The sequence below is a fragment of the Eurypyga helias genome, unplaced genomic scaffold, assembly GCF_000690775.1.
Source record: "Eurypyga helias isolate BGI_N326 unplaced genomic scaffold, ASM69077v1 scaffold30467, whole genome shotgun sequence".
NCBI lineage: Eukaryota > Metazoa > Chordata > Aves > Eurypygiformes > Eurypygidae > Eurypyga > Eurypyga helias.
In genome coordinates, this window is record NW_010264183.1 from 1 (window position 1) to 21,403 (window position 21,403).

Here is a 21,403-nt window from a genome sequence, read left to right on the forward strand (position 1 = left end):
GCCGGCTCATGTCCAGCTTTGTCCAGGTATTATGTCACCATCGTCAGGTGCTGCAGTGTGCACCCTTTCCCATATACCCATATTCCCATTTTGTCATCTTCTAGATGTTCATTTCGTTCCCACACACAGAGTAACTCTTCAAGTGGTGTTATTCCACAAGACCCTCAGATTTTGTTTAAAAAGTATGTTCTTAATCCTCATGAATTTTTTTAAAATTCATGAAAACTGCAACCATGAAACCTCAAAAAGAAAAAGACAAAACACAGAAAGCAGGTAAAGTAGCCTGAAATATACTACTTTTAAGATCTTATTGAGTGCCATGATTTATTTTTTTGGACAACGAGAGTCATTTCCATATCCTAGAAAAATGGGAAGGGGGGAGGGAGGGGAAGAAAAAAGAAAATTAAAAAAAAAAAGAAAAGAAGAAATGTCTGTGTTTTTTCACCTTTCCAGTCAAGTAACACATCCTGGCAGCACTGTGCAACTGAGCGGGAGCACCCCAAGGGTGAGGGGATGAGTGCACTAGCAGCGTGGGAGCAGATCACCCAAGGTCTCGCTGGCTCTGGCAGTCCTGCCAGGGTCATCTTTTCACACCAATGAACAGCTCCTGAGCTATTTTATGGGCCAGTTTCTCTAAGTGCAGAACAAAAAGCTTTTCTTTAACATCAAGCAGACAGCTGTGAGGTCTACCTTTCTCCTTGCCCCTATCACAAATGTCTGTTATTATGAATAAGCAAAAAAATCAGTAAATTCACAGAATTTGGCAAGTTCAAGGCTCTCAACTACCTCATTTACAAATTCTTAAGTGACTGGAGCAGAAAGAGGATTTCTTTCCAGAGGTCAGTATTTCTGCAGGATGCCTTTTCAAGGCTCATTGCTGCTACACAATACAGTGCTGGGTCAAGGACAGCTTCTCTTCTGCAGAAAACTGATTCTTGTTTAAGGTTAGGGATTTGAGAGGGCTGAGCAAGTGAGCGTTTGGGTTTTTTTCCCCTTTATTATTAGCAGAAACACCTTCACCTGACAGGGGAGCGGGCTTGGGCCAACACGTGGAGACAAACAGGCTCACCATCCCACTCTTCCCACCCAGCACACTTCACCTGGCCCATTTCATGTGGCTGCATGTCTCTCCATTCTCCACTTTTGTGGCTGGCATAACGCGTTGAGCACCTGCAGTGGGCTTGGGGCGCACAGCACCACGAGTATTGATCTGCCTTGCCCAAGTCGTTGTGCCATGTGAATGCATCAGTCTCTCCTTAGGCTTGATCTGAAGGTGGCAAAAACTGTCATTTAGCATTCTGATTTGTTGGGATTGGTCGCACAAGTTCCAGTAACTGGCTTATACCTCCCAGGCCTGGTTAAGGCTGTATTATTACCAATAAGAATTTATATATATATATATAGTTCTAGACAGCCTATTCTGTATTATAAGGTATGTCTGTGGCATGAACGTATAAGCAATTCAAGCATTACTTTCCTAATGGAGGTAGTTCAGTAGCAAGAAACTCTAGTGGAGGCCATGAAGGAGCAGAGAATGAGGCTGTTTTACAAGAAGGAATTCAATTTTTCCATCTAGTCACATCTTAGAAGAAAAAAATAAAAGCAGCGAGTATCAGGTGTACCAGCACTAGTAAAGCTGAAACAAATAGCCCCCAGGAGCACCATACTGAGAGTCTCCCCAAACTGCACAGCCAATTTTTTTCTTGCTGTAGAGTTGCTCACCAAATTCCCTCCGGTTCCTGCTTACCCAGGGTTGCTTTGAAATACCTATTTGCAGGTAAAGCATCTGCCTTATTGCTGTGTCTTCTGGCCTAAGATCTTCTGCTAAGGAACACAACAGCTCCTGAAAACTCTGCTTCTCATCAGGCTCGTTCTCACATCTCATTTTTCTTAGGGCGCTTCAGCATCTCCACCACATCTATTTTTAAACATGTCCTATGCTGAGTGAAGCAAAGGTACTTCCCAGGCACATTTACCACATTCATGGCAGGTTTCCATAAGAACATTTTCTTGGAAGGGGTGTAGCACTTCCACTCCAGCTGATACGGCTTTTGCACATGTTGCAAGAGCAAAATAATAGGAGATCCATAATGATGTTGGAAGAGAATTTTGCCTGGTGATGTATTCATTCATGAAGGACACTAGCTTTTAAAAATATGATTACCTACTTAATTTAACAAAAAAAATGCTCTGAATGTTTGTATGAAAGGACTGACCAGAAGGCTGCCTGTTCCTTCCTGAACTGCTCCTCCAGGTAGCTGCACCCAGAAAGCATTAACCTTAAATAAAGTACTGGCTATTTCCAGCTCAGTAGACTTGCACACGAGGAGGACTGCTTTGGCAGCCTTGCCCTAACAGGAGGGCATCACTCTAAACCACCTTGTGCCACAGACAACTCCTCCCCACTACAATTTGGGCAAGTAAGACCCTGCTGCCGATGCCCCTTGGTTCCCAGCCCCCAGGCAGATGGGGGCGAGCAATGCCCTTTCCTAGCAGCAGAAACGCGAAGCACAGAAATTCAGGGCTCTGACAAAACCAAATGCAAGCATTTAAAAAAACACACCGTAGACTTGCTGTCTATGCATTGAGACTGCACTTTATCACTGCCGTGCCAGATGACTGCCGCCACCTTATCTCTGCAGTTACACCTCACCAGGACTCGTTGCTCCCTTCCCTGGGTCCATCACAGCACGGCCTGATCACACTGCTTCCCACGGCGCTGCCGCCACCGGCCTCCCCGCTTGTCCACCCTCCCAGCCCGCCAGCGGGTCTGCCCGTCACGGCAAACAGCTGAGCATGTACAGCCAACCCGGCACGCAGCCAGCTCTCGTCCCCTCACCAGTGGGCAGGGGTCACCCCAGCTCTCGTCCCCTCGCCAACGCCTGGGGGTTGCTACCACGCTGTAGCGTTGCATGTGAGCTTGAAGATTTGTTCCATTTGTGTCCGCTAGCAGTTTGGGGGATGCCGTGCTGCGGTTGGGTTTTACCCTTTCTCCACGTACTCACACAATGAAAAGGTGACGGAGTGTGGGGGCGGAAGCTCTCGCTGAAGGATGGGTATTTGTATCTGCTGTCTGCTGCCAAAAATAGCAGCAAACCTGAGCTAAGTTAAAAGAGCACTGAGCAGGAGATGGTGTGAGAGGAGCCAGGGGACTCATTCATGGGTTACTCTGTCTTTGGGTGATTCCGGTTCGTTCATTGGGGTTGCCAGAACAGGAACAAGCACCGTGCCATCCCAAAGAGGTAATTAAAACCTACAGCTCTATTGCAGTGAAAAGTGGTAGGTCCTAAATTCAGTGTGCTCCCCAAGATACTGTTGGCTCCTCCCAAAGATGAGGAAGGAGATTTTCAGATGCATTGTATCTGCATTTTCAGATGCATTGATCTGTGAAAAGTACATGCACCCAGATACCTATGCTGACAGGTAGAGGATCGTTTCTAAGGGTCCTTTATAACTTACGGCCTTCCTCCATATGCACGAGGGTACCTGGTACAGCTGCAGCACACAGCTTTGTCAAGACAGTTTTTAAACTCCTAAAGCAGGTATTTCTTTTCCAGCTTAAATTCAAGATCTGTTATAGTTCCTGAACAGGGCACAACCAGTCTTCCAGAAAAGCTCGCTTGTTTTAAATATGTTGCAATGCTTCAGCCAGCAAGAGAAACCATGACCAAAAAGCCTCATAAATTTTATCAAGTATTATGTATGCTTTAGCAATACATTAACTCCTCATCTATCTTCTTGAAAGATTTCACCACTCTGCAGCGCTCCAGCCATGAACTTCCCAGTGGGGAAGGCCCAGAACAAATCTATTAGCGCTATGAATAATATTGTGCGACTCATCCGCATCAAAACCCATTCCCTCCGCGCAAGCTGCCATGATTAATGCTGTAGCAGAGCCTAGGGCTCCCCGTGCTAGTTCAGCTAAGGGATATCTATATTTAATTTTACTGTGATTCTAGTATGATCTAGTTTTGATAACATCTACATCCCTGATCTGATTTTTTTTTTTTACATGCATAGAAATAGATTCTGATCCTGGAGGATGTCTGTCCTACCTCCAGCAGGAGGTCACAGGTGGGAGATGCCTTGGGCTTCCTCCATGGCTAAACATCTCACCACTGCCAGGATTTTCCTGAGCTCAACCCTTGATCTCCTCCATCGACATTTAAGCCAGTTATTTCTGGCTTAATCTTATCTGTGCATCATGGACATTTAAAAAATCTTCCCATGCACACAAAAATGTATTCCTTACAAATATTGTCTATTTGCAGACTTATCTAGTTCAGCTCCTCCCCAGAGTAAACCCCCATCCCTCACATCATATTTTACAGCCTCTGAACTGGGAGCTGCTGAGCCCAATGCAGCCACCATCTCCAGAGGGGAAGGAGGGGAGACCGTGAGCAGACAGGGCTGAGGGTTCCCTTTCCCTTGCTAACATCCCTGCTCCCACCCATTTTACACCTTCCCGTTTCTCCGTACATGAGCCCCGCTGCCGAAGGGACACCCCTGCACCCCAATTTGGGATGGAGGGAGGGGATTTGCACAGTGGCCCCCCATGCCAAAAAGAGAATTTTAAATAGCCTTCGAGTCGACCTGTAATGGGTTTCCTTGCACATGCAGCAACTTCCCGAACACAGACCCGCCCTGCCTGACATCTTGTCACTTCTGAGGCGAGATGGCCTCTGCCTCCCCTGCACCCCTCCGCAGAGGACAGCGTCAGACACAGCAGGAGAGTCCCGGGTCACTGGCACAGAGACACCCCGAGGCTCGTGCTCCAAAGGGTGGCCTCTGCGGGAGAGCAGGGAAGAGCAAGTTGAGCATCACCACAGCCGTGCTTTTTTTTTTAATTTAAAAAAAAAAAAGTGCATTTCTCACTTCCTCTTATCTCACTGCAAACCTTTTGTCCTTTCCAGGTAATATAATTGGTTCTGGGATCTTTATTTCGCCAAAAGGAGTTTTGGAGCACACCGGCTCGGTGGGACTCGCTCTTGTTATTTGGGTGCTTGGCGGCGGGGTGGCTGCCCTTGGCTCGCTATGTTATGCCGAACTGGGAGTCACTATCCCCAAATCAGGAGGGGATTATTCCTACGTCACAGAGATTTTTGGTGGGTTAGCTGGGTAAGTACCCTGTCTCTATAATTTGTAAATGTGTTTATGCTAAGTATATTAAGCATGGAAAAGGTCTCTGACTTGGGAAAGAAAGGGAACATTTGTCAATAAAATGCTTTTGCAAAGTCACTCTTTCTGCTTTATTAGAAATACTAAATTGCCCCCACGCAGAGCTACAGGCACTTTCACTTCCCTCTCTGACTCTAAATAAAGTTCATGAAAGGAAAGAACCGCAGTGTCAATGACGCTGTGTCCCAGTGACATTCCTGCGTGCCAGCCATGAGTGGTCAGCGCCTTGTATTCAGAACTTCCCACAGCAGGGAAGCCACGCAGGAGCTAGTGACCATGAACCAAAGACCAACTTTAGCGATCAGTGCAGAAGGCAGTGAATACTTCCATGGCACTACACTGCGAGACCTTCCTACAGCAGAATACAGACCCTTGCTGGAGGAGATTTGCCCACAGCCATGTCCCAGGGATGGGTGCCTGCTTGCAGTGCTGCCTCACGTCCTGCAACTGTACAGAGTGCATGTTGTGAATTCGAAGAGCAGAAAATGCTAACTCAGGGAATGATTTATCTTTGAACAGACCATGGAATAGTGTGGCTAAGGGAGGAAGGGACAAGATAGAAGAGGTCATTTATATTTGCCTGTATATTTTATTGTGTCTTCAGCAAGAAGAATGAACCAATAGCCTGTGCTCACAGCTCACTAGAGAAGCACTTTCTGGCCAGCTCGCCCATTTGCAAGTAAAGAGGCCATGCCACATGTTGGTGCTTTATTTGTGACAAATGGGGACCATAACTGCCAACTAGAGAAAGAAGAAGGAAAAAAAGAAAAGAACATGCCTTCTCATTTGAGACAGAAAACAAGTTCATAACAGTTGCACTGGCTGCTGAGCTACGGTAAATCAGCACAGGCATCACGCAGGCAGGCTGTCACCCCGTCCCAAGGCCTGTCACCCTGCTCATGCCTGCGTTGGCTCAGTGCTGCCCAGGCACAGCCAGGCTCTGCGAGCAGGCTGGGTGACAAGGTAGCTTTCTGACCCTTGCCAGAGCTAAGCCACTGCCTCGTACTAGGTCTCATGGAAGTCGCCGTTTCCTCCATCGGAGGAAATGTTCCTCTGAACGCCGTCCCTCTGCATAGAAACTTAGACTGGCGTCGCAGCATGGATTGAGGTATCAACATCGGCTTGGTTAACCAAAATCTCAACTCACCTTCACTGAGGTCAGGGGGGCAGGAGCTGCACGGCAAAGCCCCAGCTGCCTTGGGACGCTGCGGCAGTCAGCCAGCAGATCCCCCCATCGCCTGCTCCCAGGAACGGGGTCTGCAAGCAAGGACCGTGACAATGAACGGGACTGCAGGGAAGCAGTGCTCCCGCTCTTGCTCTGCAAAGGGACTTTACCTTTTCTCCCAAGAAAATAAACCATGTTGTAAGTATGACAACGGGTTGCCTTAGGCAAGGAGCTCCCAGGTAGGTTTTGGTGTAAGAAGCAGGGAGCTCAGTCATATTTTGCAGTAAAGCTGGGCTGGGATTGTGCCCTGCTCCACTGTGCTGAGCCACCACCTAAAGCCTGCAGCTTTGGGGAACTCACACAAGCACCTTCAGTTTTCCATTTAGGAAGCGCCCATTCCCCCACTGGCACTCATGCATGGAGCTCCGAGCTGAAAGGGGCCCTCTAGGAGCCTCCACTGTGCCTCCCCCAAGGAAAAACATGGCCTCTCCAGAAGTTCTATTTTTCTCTTCTGATTTAATCTTTCTACAGCAAAGAACATCAAATTCACCACACAGTTTAGTGCATCTGCCAAAGGGTTTTCTCAGTGGCAAATCTGGATGGTTTGGTCTATTCACACGAAGATGTTTATTACAGGAGTATGTGCCATACCCACCCAGACCATGACATTTCCTCTTCAACTCTTGTCCCTGCCCTCACAAATCCTCTGTTTATTATGTTTTCTTGCATAGGTATAAGGAACAAAGGAGTACTATTTGATCATAGCAGCCACTGGATGCCCCAGCTTCTCTCAGCCTGTCAGTTAGTTGCATAAATAAAAATTAAACCGTAACACTGCGAGGTGTGATGTAAGAAGGTGGATGGAATAGAAGAGGGAGAGGCAGGACAGGGCCATCTCCTGAGCTGGCAGCAGCCCTGCTCCAAGTACAGCTGAAGGACAGTGCATGAAGTGCTGCTGAAAGCACCGGCAATGGCAAACGTGGCTGGAGCCCACCCTGCAGAAGGGATGCTCCCCGACAGCTCCAGCCAGGGGAGAAGGAAGAGGTGAGGGAGGCTCCTGTTGCACTGTGCTCTGGTCTGTAGCAGAAAGCAGACTGCCTGCTTTCGTCTTCATTTAAAAACCATCTTGGTTTTAAATAGCATTCATGTGTGAGCACATGACCTGAAGGGAATGTGTCACATCCCGTGCTGCTGGAGCTGGCTGAGCACAGCTCATCCCACATGCATATGGACTTGCATGTCTGCATGAGTCATAAAAAGAACATTAGTCACAATAGTAAATAATAGGCTTAATACGTGCTCTTGCAGAAGACAATGAATAAATTCAGCTTTGTGAAAAACCCACTAGTGCATTTCTGATAACTACAACTTCCTCCGATTGCTCAGCAATAACATTGCAACTAGGGTGGCTGCTCCACCGGCAGCAATGATGACTGAACATACGTCCTTACTAAAAATCTATACTACTGAAATCAGCAGAGAGCCCTGAGCCAAAGCTTTGGTAAGTGTCACTCCAAACTGCAAGTAAAACATGCTTCAAATATACTTCCATGTTTAATTTGTGGTGGTGTTGCAAAAAAGCTAAGGTTTCCAAAACCAATAATTCTTTCAGCAATGTAGGATAATATTAATAATATTCAAACTAGCTCAACCAGGTCAGCTTTCCCTGTGACAAGCTGATCTGTACTACAGCATCTATTTCAAACTGTTTTCTTTTGTTAATGATGCCCAAGTTGGGTACACTCTAATTTTCTATTTTCACAGGCTGCTTTGAATCCATGGTATTTTATATCCAAGGTGAGATCATTTTGGGAGTTTGGGCACAGCCCAAATACATGTTTGAGATCTGATTTCACCAAGTCCACTAGACTATTAAAGTCCCAGCCAAACCATGCTGTTCATTTCTTTCCACAGGTGAGGAAATTAGTATGCAGAGATAGCTGCAAAAAAATTCAGTTTGGGTCCAGGGATGATTGGCACTTCCACAAGAATGCCACACCTTCCCAAAAGCAGTATGTCCTACCATATGTTGTCACTTATTACAGTGTGTTTCTAAATTGGGGAAAAACTGTCCAATTAGAGACAGTATCTAACACACATGCATTGATAGCTATTAACTTCAATGGATTTTGGATCAGACTCAGCAACAAAAAACACAGAGGCTATCCAGCTAGCAGCCACTGAGGCTCGTTACACATGAGCACGGGTTGCTCCTCCTCAGGGAGGTTATTTTACCAGCCCCTTCACCATCAGCATGTGCAGGAGCTCAGATTTCCCACACAAGTGCCAATGCTTAAGAAAAAAAATAAGATTATAAATACATATATGTTGCAAGACCAGATACATCTTCCTTTTCCTCCACATTTGGCTGTCTCCAGTCTGTTTCTAATCTATCTTCGACAGCAATGAGTGAAGATTTAACTTCTAGGTTCCTGTAGTGCTGTAAATCACAGAGTCACTGTGAAAGGCTACCAGATAGGGTTCAGCTCCTGACACCCTCAGTGCCACAGCTCAGCCCCCGGGGCAGTGATTCCCCCGTTCCCATTTAGAGAGCCAGGCAATGTAACCCCAGGTATGCCACCATGACATTTCCCTGCTTCAGGCTCCCAGCACTGGATACGCTCCCTCTGCACGGCTGCCCAGCACGGAAAGCTCCAGCCCTTCAGCTTGCACCTCGATTTGTCAACTTGTGTGTGCAACGTGATAGCGAGGACATCTGAAACTCGGTTATGTCTTCAGGAAATTTCAGCCTTGTGTCACTTTAATTAATTATAGCTGATCGGCAACAGATCTTTGCTAAGGAAATTGTGCTCTTAACTCTTCCTACACAACAGATGATAAGAGGTGGTGCTTTAAAAGCAAAGACTTCCTAGACATTGGGTAATCATATTAATTCCTGCCTGCCAGCCACAGCAAATGCCACCTCCCCATGAGCAATTTAACTCAAAACCAGCCATTCCCAGCCAGCTGGACCTCTGGCTCCTCATCCTGCCCTGGCAGCTACCGATGGCTCTGTGAGAGCAAGGGAAGTCTCAGCAGTGCAGCCCCAGCTCCAGCAGCTGGATGCTCAGGGATGTGAGTGTGATCTGAGTGACCAGAGTGGATATCTTTTTCTCAGAACCAGGCTTTCGTTAAAACTTTCCTGGAAAAACAAGTGGGCCTACATCTTAGGCAAGCTTCCTTCTTATTTTAGTGCCATCTCACATTTGGGCTTCCCATTCGACAGTTCAACTTTGTCACACTCTGCTAAAATTCTGCATTTACTTTAATGGGTGTTGTCAGTCCTGCATGTATTTCAATTTAGCATGAACCAAATTGACAGTCAAATCTATTGAATTATTCAAATCCCCATTAAAACATATTCTACCCAATACCACTGTAACCCACTCCATATTACAACATACAAGCAAGGGCAAATTTTGCTTGAAATAGTTTGTCATTCTCCCCACTGAACGTTTTTAGCTGAACACACTTCTCTGCCTGCATAAAGTGCATGGGCTAAGAGAAACTGATGGGGAAGAGCTGGTGGCCCCTGCCCACCCAAACGCCTTGGGTGCCTCCTGCAGGGGCAATAAGGGCTGAACTTGGCTTCACTCAGCACCGCCAGCATCCCAACCCTATCAGCAGGCACTTACTGCAGTCTTTGAGTCATATTTAGCCTTCACTGGGGACCAGAGGGTTAACTCACTCAGCAAGCAGAGCTACCCCAAACTGGGTGCACCACCCACAGCACCCAACAGCTAGCACTGGAGGAAACTGCTCTGAACCATGATGAAAAACAGTAGAAGTCTGGGGGTGGAAGTGTGTGGGGAAAGGAGTCACACACAGAATAGAGAGGATAATAAAAAACTCCTGAGTTTTAAAAACAATCATGCCATGTGGGGAAGGTAACCAGCTCTTGCATCACGCCAGTTGACCAAATTAACTTTCTGGTAGTTAATAAGAAAAGGGAAGTGACAGATTGCCCCATATTTCACAGAAGCAAGGCCAAGCGAAGGATGGGACTGAGAGTCACTCACCACCTCAGCCTGAGGAGCAGCACTCCCTTCCTCCAGATCAGCAGCCCAGGCAAGCCCCTCCCTGATCTGTGCCAGATTTAAGGGGCTGGCAGCAGGCAGCCTGCTGGGAGAGAGCAGCCCTTAAAAGAGCAACCCAGCACAATCTAGAAATTGTACTGTCTTATTTGGAAACATCATTCCTGGTCCTCATTTGTGCAGGCATCCCTGCATGCTACACCTGTGCGTGTATAGGAAGGAACGAATGTGTGTGCATCTGTGCCTACGTACATTGCAAGGAGGTCCCTTTCTTGCAGCAACTACTTCTCTACAGGAAAAATAATGCTTCAAATATTTTAAAATACTAACCAGATCCATTGCTGCTTTTATAAGTTAGGGTTTGGGTTTTTTTTTTCCTTTTCCCAGAGTGAGAAACAAAAAAAAAAATCTCACTCTTCATATTAGCAAGGGTCCCTCGTTTGGTGCAAACACCTCCAGCCACAGCTGGAGGCAGAGAACCAGCCTGGGTGGGCCCCAGCTGGGCAATCACAGAACCCTGCAGCACTGAGCTGCCTTGGCTGGGCTCACAGAGCCCACCTGGATGGGGACAAGAGGTCTCTCCGTGCCCGTAGGGACCAGCAGCACACCTGGGAATGCCCCGCTGAAAGCCTTCAGAGGTGCCTTCAGTGTAGGCACTGCGTCTGCTGAGGTAACACATTGGCGCAGGAGCAGCAGAGGTGCTTCCACTTTGACGTACAGAGCTAAATCAAAGCGTGCCCGCTGGACATAATCCTCACTCTTCCATACGTCCCTAAACTGTGATGCTCTTTAAAATGTTTCATTTAAAATGCAGATTGCGCTGGGGATGTGGGAAAAGGGATGAGGAGAGGCACGAGTAGGTGACTGTTAGGTGTGACCCAAATGAAGTCCCTCTGCCTCAGCACCCCAGGAGTGGTCCTGGCACACAGCACAGCCGAGCGGGCACTACCTCCTCCAGCACACTCCCAGAGCTGCTTCCTTCTGCTTTTCTTTGTGTTTTCAGGTTCCTGCTGCTCTGGAGTGCGGTGCTGATCATGTACCCTACCAGTCTGGCTGTCATTGCATTGACCTTCTCAAACTACGTCCTGCAGCCCGTCTTCCCTAACTGTATCCCCCCCTATAATGCCTCCAGGATCCTCTCCATGGTGTGTTTACGTGAGTATTTGCTTCTCGCGCACACACAAACTTGCCTCGGTTTTGCATGGAACCGCTCGAGGGGCCGCTCCAGCCGGGCTGGGGTCACGGCCACCACCCGAAAGGCAAGTGGGGAGGTCCCAGGACAGGCACTGTGAGTGGGGCGGGATACTCAGTCCCTTCCCACTTGCCCACAGCAAGAACAGCGGGCTGGAGCGGGGGACAGCAGCGCCCAAATCCCTGTGGGTCCTGGGAAAGTGGCGGCAGGTGAACTTGTGGGACAGGGCAGTGCTCCCTGCAGAGCCACGGATGCCCGGCATGGCCGACCCAGCGGCACGAGTTACCCACCAGCACAGGTTACCCACCAGCTTGGCTTACCCACTGGCACGGGCGACCCCCCAGCATGGGTTTCCCACCAGCAGTGGTTACCCACTGCCATTTCAGCCCTTCTGAGCCTTGTTTTCCATTCACAACCAACCGTGAGCGTGCAGGAGGCGCAGCACGCCACCGTCTCGGCATTAATTACTTAGGGAGTCGGCAAACCAGAGCTACGGGGACCAAAGACGTTCATCGTTTCCGTGACGAGGTGGCGATCCCTGCACGTTGAGCACTACTCAGGCACAGTTACTCGAGTGGGGGGATCCCCGACCAGCAGCCCCTGAGGGGGAAAAGCTGCTGGCTGCCAGGGATGCCCCTGAAGCTGGGAGTCTCCTAGGGAAAGGCAGTGCTCCTCCTCACTCTTGCTCCTGGCCACGCTAGAGCTTCTTGCAGGAACGCGTGCGTCCGTATGTGTTTTTCAATGCTTTGATTGTGTGTTCTTAAATAAACTTAATTTCATTTCACTGAATCCAGTCTTTTGCTCTCCAGTCCTCCTGACCTGGGTGAACAGCTCCAGCGTTCGATGGGCAACGCGCATTCAGGATATATTTACAGCAGGAAAACTCTTAGCCCTGGCCCTTATCATTATTGTGGGCTTCATACAGATCTTTAAAGGTACTCTGTGAGACAGCTGTAACACGGGGATGGTACTGTGGATAGACAAGATTTTTCCCACTTACTGCACTGTTCCCCCTTACAAGCCAACCCAAAGACACGCTGTGTTTGGCTGAGCTGCGGGGCTGTGTACTCACGCAGCCGTGGCAAGGATGGCACAACAGAGAAATCAACTGTATTCCCTTAAACAAGTCCCTTTTGGGCCTGCCCTGTTGGTTTTGACGGGACAAAGGAGGGCAGCTGAAGATGTTTCAGAATAGCTACTGCAAGTTTTTAATCTGTTGCATGATCCTTAAATTTGAAGTGCTCTGGGCGTAAAATGAATAAGTAATGCCTTGCCCAGGGCAGGAAGATACCTGCTTTGTTTTGGGCCGTAGTCCTATTTCCTACAGAAAGTCCCTAATAAGATTAAAAATAGGCAAAAAACTCTCACTGATTCACCATCAAAATGGAAAGCAGGGAAACCAAAAGGTTTACAAAGTCTTTATCATGCATATGCTGAGTCATATAAAGGAAGATAAAATATGACGTTTACAGAGAGCAGAAAACTTGTTTTCTCAGTGGTAGTAGTCCCACAGTCTTGACAAATCTTCGAGTCCCATAGACATTTTGTGTTTCAGTATTTCTACTGAACACCACCAAATTCTTGTAAAAGAGAACCACATGAAGAACAGGTAGGAATTATCCCCGTCAAGGAGCCAGCCTCAGGCTGGCCAGGTCGGTCCCAAGAGCCACAGCAACGCCACTGGCACAGACAGCAGCGAGGGATGCCCTGTCCCTGCGTAAGGCCTGAGCTGCCTCCTAGGATGCCATCTGCAGAAAGCACTGCAAGTGCAACGCCAGCCCGCGGTGACCTCTAGAACGGGAAGAGCAGGAAGCCCCAGATCCTATAAAGAACAAAAATAAAGAATAAACCCCAACAGTTAACTTATTCCCCGGTGTCTCTGGTAGGTAGCACTTCTCCAGGGGTGGCTTACCTCTTGCTTGCGCTCTCTGTGCAGGAAACTACGAGGAGCTGACACCAAGCAACGCATTCAATTTTTGGATGACTCCATCGGTGGGGCATTTAGCATTAGCTTTTCTTCAAGGGTCGTTTGCATTCAGTGGCTGGAACTTCTTGAACTACGTAACAGAAGAACTGGTTGATCCCCGCAGGCGAGTATATCCATTTCCATGCCATCCATATTTTTTCAAAGTGCTGAGATATTGGAGCCATCTGGTAATATTATTCATTTAATAAGCTGCAGCAATGTCATTCCACGTCTATGGGACCCGTGGTTCTAAAGGAGGGAGATTTTTTATTTAGAAGAGATAGCAAGTGAGATAAAGGAACACCGAAATTAAGAATATATTGCACAAGGCTTTAACTGAATCAAACCAGCCCATCGACAACGCGTTATCGCTATGGCACTATCCAACCATACAGTGCCTCTGGAGCAGAAATTTAACCACTGGCGGGATGCCATGCAAGTATCTATAGGAGAATCACTGCTATTAGAAGAATGTTGAATTACACTGGGAGTCACTTCGGTTTTTTACCCGTTGGGGATCTTCCACCGACAACCAAAAGAGAAGGGTAGAGAGTATTGCGTGGTGCAGGCAGCACTCCCTGCCCCGGCGCAGCTCTGGGCACCCGCCCACCGGGCCACCGGCACAGGTCGCTGCTGCTCCTGGGTACGGGCAGGGGCTTGGAAATGATTCATCACGAGCAGGCTGGCAAAGCTGGAGGGAAAGTGAATTTTAGTTTAGTAAAGCAAAGCGCAAATGTTTCAACATTTTCTGAGCTGATCAAGTGGAATGACAAACGCCAAGAGCAGCTCTCGGAGCGTTAGTTATTTCTGGGCATCCGATGCGCAGAGCAATTAAGCAAGGAGAAATTTAAGTTATTGCACAGCCTGGATGGGAATGAATTAAAGCTGCAGCCTGACGAGTGGCTCTGCTCACGCCTTCACACTAGTGAGTGGCAAAGTCCAGAGGTCCTGGCAGGAATCAAGAAAGTGTGGTAGTGTGTAGAAGACCAACATTTTAATGGATCACCACAATTTCAAAGCTGAATAATGAAAAGTTATGAGTTAAATAAGGCAAATACAGCCTTAGTTAAGTAATAAAGATAAAAAGGAGTAAATGGCTTCTTTCTAAATTGTTTTTCAGCCTCTGAGGGGAAACTAAAATATAAAAAAAAAATAATTGGATAGCCAAAACCACTTCCCCCTTCTACTAAATCTATTCAAAAGCACAAAGGTTAAACACGTTTTTTAAAAACCTTTTTCCAAATCTGACATACAGAGAAAAATGCCTTTTTGCCTTCGATACAAACCGCTCTGGTGCCCACCTCTAAGGACGTCTCTGCATCGGTACCTCTGTACTCCTGTAAGCTGCCATGGCGTTGTATGACCAGGCCAGGTTTATGGCATGGGATGGGCCAAGGCAGCCGCCTGAACAACAGGATCCTGTTCCTTTTCAGAGCAGGTGAAGCAAAACAAGGCATTTTGTTCCACCGCTGGGGCCTGTACATGGGCCTTTTGAGGAACAGCTATTTCCTTTTTCAGCAACACGTTGCCTCAGTCCCAGTCAACAGCCCAGTAAGAGCAGGTGGTGGTTGTGTCCCAGGGAGCTCCCCGCTGCAGACGTGGCGTTTCGTAGCACTTTTAGCCTTCTCCAACCTGCAGCAGGTCAAAGAGCTGATGGGAGCATGGCTCCTTCCAGCAAAACAGCCGAGGGACCCAGCCAGCTGGGTGACCTCCCCCGGGCCGTACACGGTTGTTGTAGTCTTGATGTGCATGACTGTAATTTCTTATCTACCCTCCTAATTCTTTTATTAGGAACCTACCTCGTGCCATATTCATATCCATCCCATTGGTGACATTTGTGTATACGTTCACCAACATTGCATATTTCACTGCCATGTCACCCCAAGAGCTCTTGTCCTCCAACGCTGTGGCGGTAGTAAGTAAACCATTCCCTGGATGTCTAAAATACACTTTGATGTCGGTTCTGTGCTTTGCAGTGTATTTCAGTTTCTCTGCCTTCTGTTGCTTTAGACATTTGGTGAAAAGTTACTGGGCTATTTTTCCTGGGTTATGCCAGTCTCAGTGGCCCTATCTACATTTGGAGGAATAAATGGATACCTTTTTACCTCATCAAGGTTAGATGGAGTACCATTTTATGAACGTTATCTAATTTGGGGAGGGGCTGTTTTAATTTCTTTTGCTAAAAATATGCTAGCTAGACGTTTTGGATGTTGTAGAGCATGAGGTTGTTGTTGGGTGTGTTGGATATATTCGGTTATGAATTACTTTGTTTTGAATCAGCAAATGTAATATTGAATCATGAAATCTCTGGCAAAATAATCTTTACGAGCTACTGAAAGTGTCTGCAGATGTGGAATAATTCACAGTAAGAGCCAAACACGGCTTTAGCATGGAACAAAAGTCATTTTACATCAATTAACTCCAGTAGCTACAAGCTAAACTGTGCTTCGCTCAAAGAGGAATTTCAGGGCCCGGTGCTGTCCCCAGTTACAGACATTTTCATTCCCATGGTGGAAAAACTCCTTTCAGGCAAGATGCTTCACATGCACAGTGCTGATAGTGGGACCAGAATCTGTAAAGTCTATTATATTATAGCCTAGAAAGTCTATTTGTATTAATTGACCTGTCTGAACTTCATTAAAAATTTGTTTCTTTTTTTTTTTTAAGAAACAGCCCAAGTCTTAAATACCTTGGGAAAGTTATTTATCTCAGCACTTCCATGAGTATCACGAGATGCAACAAATCTGCATGCATACGTAACAGGTTACGCACTTAAAATGAAATCTTAAGGCATGTTAAACCTTGTCCAAAACCCTTTTGACACTGCGAGTAGTATGTATGAGATTTTTTTATCCCTTGGCAATGTATGGCTGATCATCACACAAGTTTCACAGCATTCATCTCACCCTGGGTGAGGCGGCGACGCTGGTCAGCGGACAGGGACTGGGCAGATTTCAGTCCTCCTCCTCAGAGGCCCGTTGGCCTCTCCGTTTCACAGATGACGTTGGCCGTTGAAGGCCGTGTATCCTGCAGGGTCTGGTGTAACTCCCTTAGGCCAGGTTACACAGGCAGTCTCTAGTGGCCTCTCCAGTCACAGCCAGCACCCGTTGGCCACAGCTCCCTTCCATGCCAAGACCGATGAGGGCGGTTGAGATTAGAGACGTTATACGGCTGGATGCTGAGGAGGGTGTTGTACACCCAGTGGATTCTGCATTACTATTCTTATTTCCAGGTTATGTTTCTCCGGTGCCCGAGAAGGCCATTTGCCGAGTCTCCTTGCCATGATCCACGTCAAGCACTGCACGCCCATCCCCGCCCTGCTCGTCTGCGTAAGTTTTACCGTCCCTGCTCTGTCACCCTGTGACCTACTCAGACCTGGGGAGCATCATAGAAATATTGAATCATGCAGAGTAGAGCTGGAAAAACTCCTTGAGAGGTCATTTTACCCCAGAGGAGGAGAAGCAAGTTGGCATGGAGTGCTGCTGCTGGGTGATGGCTGAGCCGTTCCAACGGCCCCAGAGAGGAGCAGCCTTCAGCCTCTGAAATAATCCCTCCCACTCCCAACCACCCCGAAGCTTGGAGGCTTTCCATCATACCTAACTTGAGCTGCAATTTAAGCCCATTATCATTTGACAGTGAAGATGGAGACTTGCTTTGTCTGGAAATGGAGGTATTTCATTTAAGAAAAGACAAGTTCTTTTGACCAATTTTGCCTGATTTCCACAAACATTTAACCTGGAGGAAATCGCCACGGTCACCCATAATCCCACTCACACAGGGCTGGTTTAGATCCCACCACCAAAGCCAGGGACATGGTGGGTCCCAGGAAGAGGTGAAAGTGCTCCAAAAGTTCCTCACGCTCAACGAGCAAGACATCTTGTGAGGGCTGATGTGGCAGTGCCATGAGGATCGGGGATATTTCTCTTCTCTGGGCCTGTAAAGAAAGTTAAGTGGGGAGAATGATTACGGTGGCCCTGCCTAGCACGCCTGCCGAATGGCACATGGGGCAGACAAGAGGTCACCGCCAAGGCCAGAGACCAACAGGCCAAGTGCTGGGAGGGTCCGGGGCTGGTCCAGGATGCTGACATGCTCCCACAGGAAGAAGATTGCTCTCGCTTCTTGTACAGTGTAAATTTCCACGCTACTACTGATTTACAGACGTTATTATTTGGAAGGAAGAGCTTCATACACTTTTACCAGCAGCGAAGCTCGAACATGTGATGGGTTTTACTGTAGCATAGGTGACGAATGACTCCTGGTGCTGCTGTCCCTACTTCATGATCTGAGCAAAGGAATTCCCTGAAGGGCATTTGCTTGAAATTTCGGCTGCATCAACAGCTGCCAGCGGTAGATTGGCCACTGCTATCAAAGAGCACAGCTTGGACCCCAGACACACTAGGAACGTGCACATTTATGTGTCTCCCGGACCTAACAGCAATTCTGGCACAATACACTCAGACCAAACGTCACCAAATAAGCCTCCTGCACATTCCACTTTTATGACAAAATATGCATCTATCTGAGGCTCTACGGCTTTCCCGGGGCTCAGTGCCCCATTGCAAACATCTCTCATATTGCCATGCAGGGTGTGGGGGTAAACTGCCCCCAACCTGCCCTGCCCCGGGCAGCCAGCGATCCCAGGCTCCCACCGGGCAGCTGCGCCCCTCTGGTGCCGATGAAGCAGAACTCCTTTGTCCTTAAAAATGCATTGGCTGAAATAACAGGCTGAGTTTCAGGGGGTGTTTCACCGTGAAGCAGCCCTGACACGAGCAGGCTGTCTGAGCCGAGCTGGCTGATCAATCAGGCGTACGCCAGCCCCACGCTCTGCTCAAACCATTCCCCCTGAGTTACAGCGCAAATCACAGGACAAAGGCTGCATATCAATTCGTCATTTGAAGGTGTTTGAATGCAGCTCAGGGCATATCAAACGCTGCTAGGAAATTATAAGCTCTTAACAAATAGAAATATAAAATAATATAGGGCAGGCAGCTACAATAGCACACTGGGTCAGACTTTAGGCAAACCTAATTAATACAACAGGTTCCTTTTTCCCTTCCAATGAATCACACCTAGCATGGAGAAAGGTTCCTTTATACATGGAGAAAGGCCTTTTTCACATCACCAGTGAGACCTCTATTTTTACTAATCCTTTCAAAAATCAAGGGGCCAAGCTAAACGTAAAATAAACAGACTGGGGTTTTTTTGCAAGACTGCGGGGAGCAGCCGGCTCTCACGCCTGCCGTGCTGAGGATATGGCCAGGCGATCGAGGGGAGCAGCACACCCCTCTGCAGCCCCCTGCCACCCTGGGGATGATGCCCACGCCGTGAGCAGATCTGGCACATCACTGTCGCTTACGCACTGAACGGCATCACTGCAAAACCCGCCAGCGGCAGGAGAGGGGGGTCCTGCGTGAGTGCAACGCTGTGCGGCGGCCAGAGGAGTGCGGGGAACGTGTTAGGTGGCACCGACACAAAACACTGTCCTGTTTTACATCCCTTCTATGGTGAGACTGCTCAACGTGCTCAAATCCCCCCGCCAAGCCTGTGAGGATTGGAGCAGGGGAACAGAGGGACCAAAGGGGCGTTGGGTTGCAGTGGAGCGTGAGTTGCTGTGCCCAAGGCCTCCTTCCCGACGGGGCTTCCTATTGCAAAGGCTCATTAAGAAAAAAGGGACGTAAGCAAAACAGGAGCCTGGAGTAACACAGCCCCAAATCCCCAGCGCTCTCTGGAGGGATTTGGATATTTAGTTTCCCTCAGGCTCTGGCCACCAGCAGGCAACGTTCACAGGACGTGGTGCAGGCAGGGGCTCAGCTCAGCACCTGGGGTACCAATGGGCGGGGGTATGGGGTCTGAGGAGCACACCCCTGACCCCCAAGCCAGTTCTCCTGGCTTTAGAGTTATTCCGAAATACAGTACAAACAAGCAAGCCTAGGCATGGAAATTTCCACCACCTATCTGCCGGTTTCCAAACAGGAGTAATGCTCACAAGATTAATGATGCCAGCCATCTGCAGCACGAGCCGGGGTCCGGCGGGGGGAAAGGGCAAAGCTTTTATTCTCTATAATACACAGGGCACCTGCAACAGCATAATGCACTGACCACAACGTGTTGGTCTGCAAGAAACCCTTCTTTTGCCTAAAGTCCTCATAGGGTTCAATAGCGTTATAAAACCTGCAACAGAAACGGGTGGCGTGGGGCGATGGAGAGCTCTGCCACTCCTCCCAGCCCTGCCAGCCTGGCCACGGGCATTGGTGTCGGGATTCAGCAGGCGCCAGATAACCCCAAACCCCATTCAGCCCCAGCCCTGGTGGCACAGCTCGGGGGTAACCCACCAAACAGCAGAAGGGAGCAGGCACCGGGCACGGGCCATAATCAGAAGGAGTTTAGCTACTTTTATGGGGTTTTTGCTTGGGTTTATTGCTATTAAGCTACCTTTTGTAGCAACGACCAAATAAGACCATGCTTCTCTTCTCAGTGCTTGGCCACTCTTATCATCATGCTCGTTGGAGACACATACACGCTAATCAACTACGTGTCATTTATTAACTACCTCTGCTACGGAGTGACAATTATAGGCCTGATTGTGTTACGCTGGAAGAAACCCAAAATCTTCAGACCTATCAAGGTGAGAATGTTAAAGCTAAATCTCTGGTTGCTATAGCGATGCAAAGGGCGGGCCGGGCACCCCAAGCCCTCTGTCCTCCCATGTGACGTAACGGCTCATTTTTTGATGTAGTGGTAATGCCTTAAGGTCCCACACCATGACCCAAAGGGCCATTAGTGTAAAAACCGGATACAAAGGCAGGCAAGACCCCTTGTCAACCTGCTGTGATGGGAAGAGAGGGGAAGGGGAGCATGACCAACGGAGGGTCCTGAAGCCTCAGGGCTGCCCACAGCCCCCCGCAGCCCCCCACCACCACTCGGCCACTGCTGTTGCTCTGCTCTCTCCCGGCAGGTGAACCTCCTCATCCCCATCACTTACCTGGCATTTTGGGCATTTCTGCTGATCTTCAGCTTATACTCCGAGCCAGTCGTCTGCGGAGTTGGACTCATTATCATTTTAACTGGTGTGCCAGTGTTTTTTCTTGGAGTCTACTGGAGAAATAAACCAAAGTGTGTAAATAGGCTAATAGGTAAGCCGGCACCATGGTGCCTCGCTGCGCTCCTCGGGGCAGCTGGTTCTGCTCGCGGCCGCTCGGATCTGCTTAACCTGACACATCGGCCCTGGACCAGGCAGGGAGCTGCCCGGCGTGAGCCTGACCACCGCTCGGGCACCGGCAGCCCCTGGGCTCCAAGTGGCTCTGGCTTCGGCGGTGGTTTGTGGGCCAACAGCTCGTGCCTTTGACCAACCACTTGTCTTGCTCCTGGGTGTTTGTCTCCTCTCATGCCCCTGGCACCTCCCGCCCGCTCACTTCACTGGCAGCAGCCAGTCCGGAGCACATACACGGGGGATAACTGCAAGGAGCTGACGCCAAAACGGGCTGTCACAAAAAGACTAAAAAATGGCTGAGAGCTTTGCCTCCCCCTCGCACGGCTTTCTTAGAATCACAGAATGGTTTGGGTTGGAAGGGCCCTTAAAGACCATCCAGTTCCAACCCCCCTGCCATGGGCAGGGAGACCTTCCACTAGACCAGGTTGCTCCAAGCCTCATCCAGCCTGGCCTTGGACACTCCCAGGGATGGGGCATCCACAGCTTCTCTGGGCAACCTGTCCCAGTGCCTCCCCACCCTCTCCAGGAAGAACTTCTTCCTGATATCCAACCTAAACCTCCCCACTTTCAATTTAAACCCGTTACCCCTTGTCCTGTCACTACAGGCCCTTGTGGAAAGTCCCCCCCAGCTTTCCTGTAGGCCTCCCCTTTCCTCCCA

At 48.7% G+C, this 21,403-nt stretch overlaps 1 protein-coding gene across 1 annotated transcript; it reads left to right on the plus strand.

Annotated features, from left to right (window-relative positions):
* Positions 1 to 4,913: 4,913 nt before the first annotated feature.
* SLC7A10 (solute carrier family 7 (neutral amino acid transporter light chain, asc system), member 10) lies at positions 4,914 to 20,668 on the plus strand (the record flags this gene model as incomplete). The annotated part of the gene is made up of 9 exons (XM_010156319.1): positions 4,914 to 5,118; positions 11,381 to 11,532; positions 12,379 to 12,504; positions 13,506 to 13,659; positions 15,327 to 15,450; positions 15,546 to 15,649; positions 16,768 to 16,864; positions 20,011 to 20,160; positions 20,491 to 20,668. Coding segments are annotated over 9 exons (1,290 nt in total), but the record flags the coding sequence as incomplete, so codon positions are not given.
* Between the last annotated feature and the right edge of the window lie 735 nt (positions 20,669 to 21,403).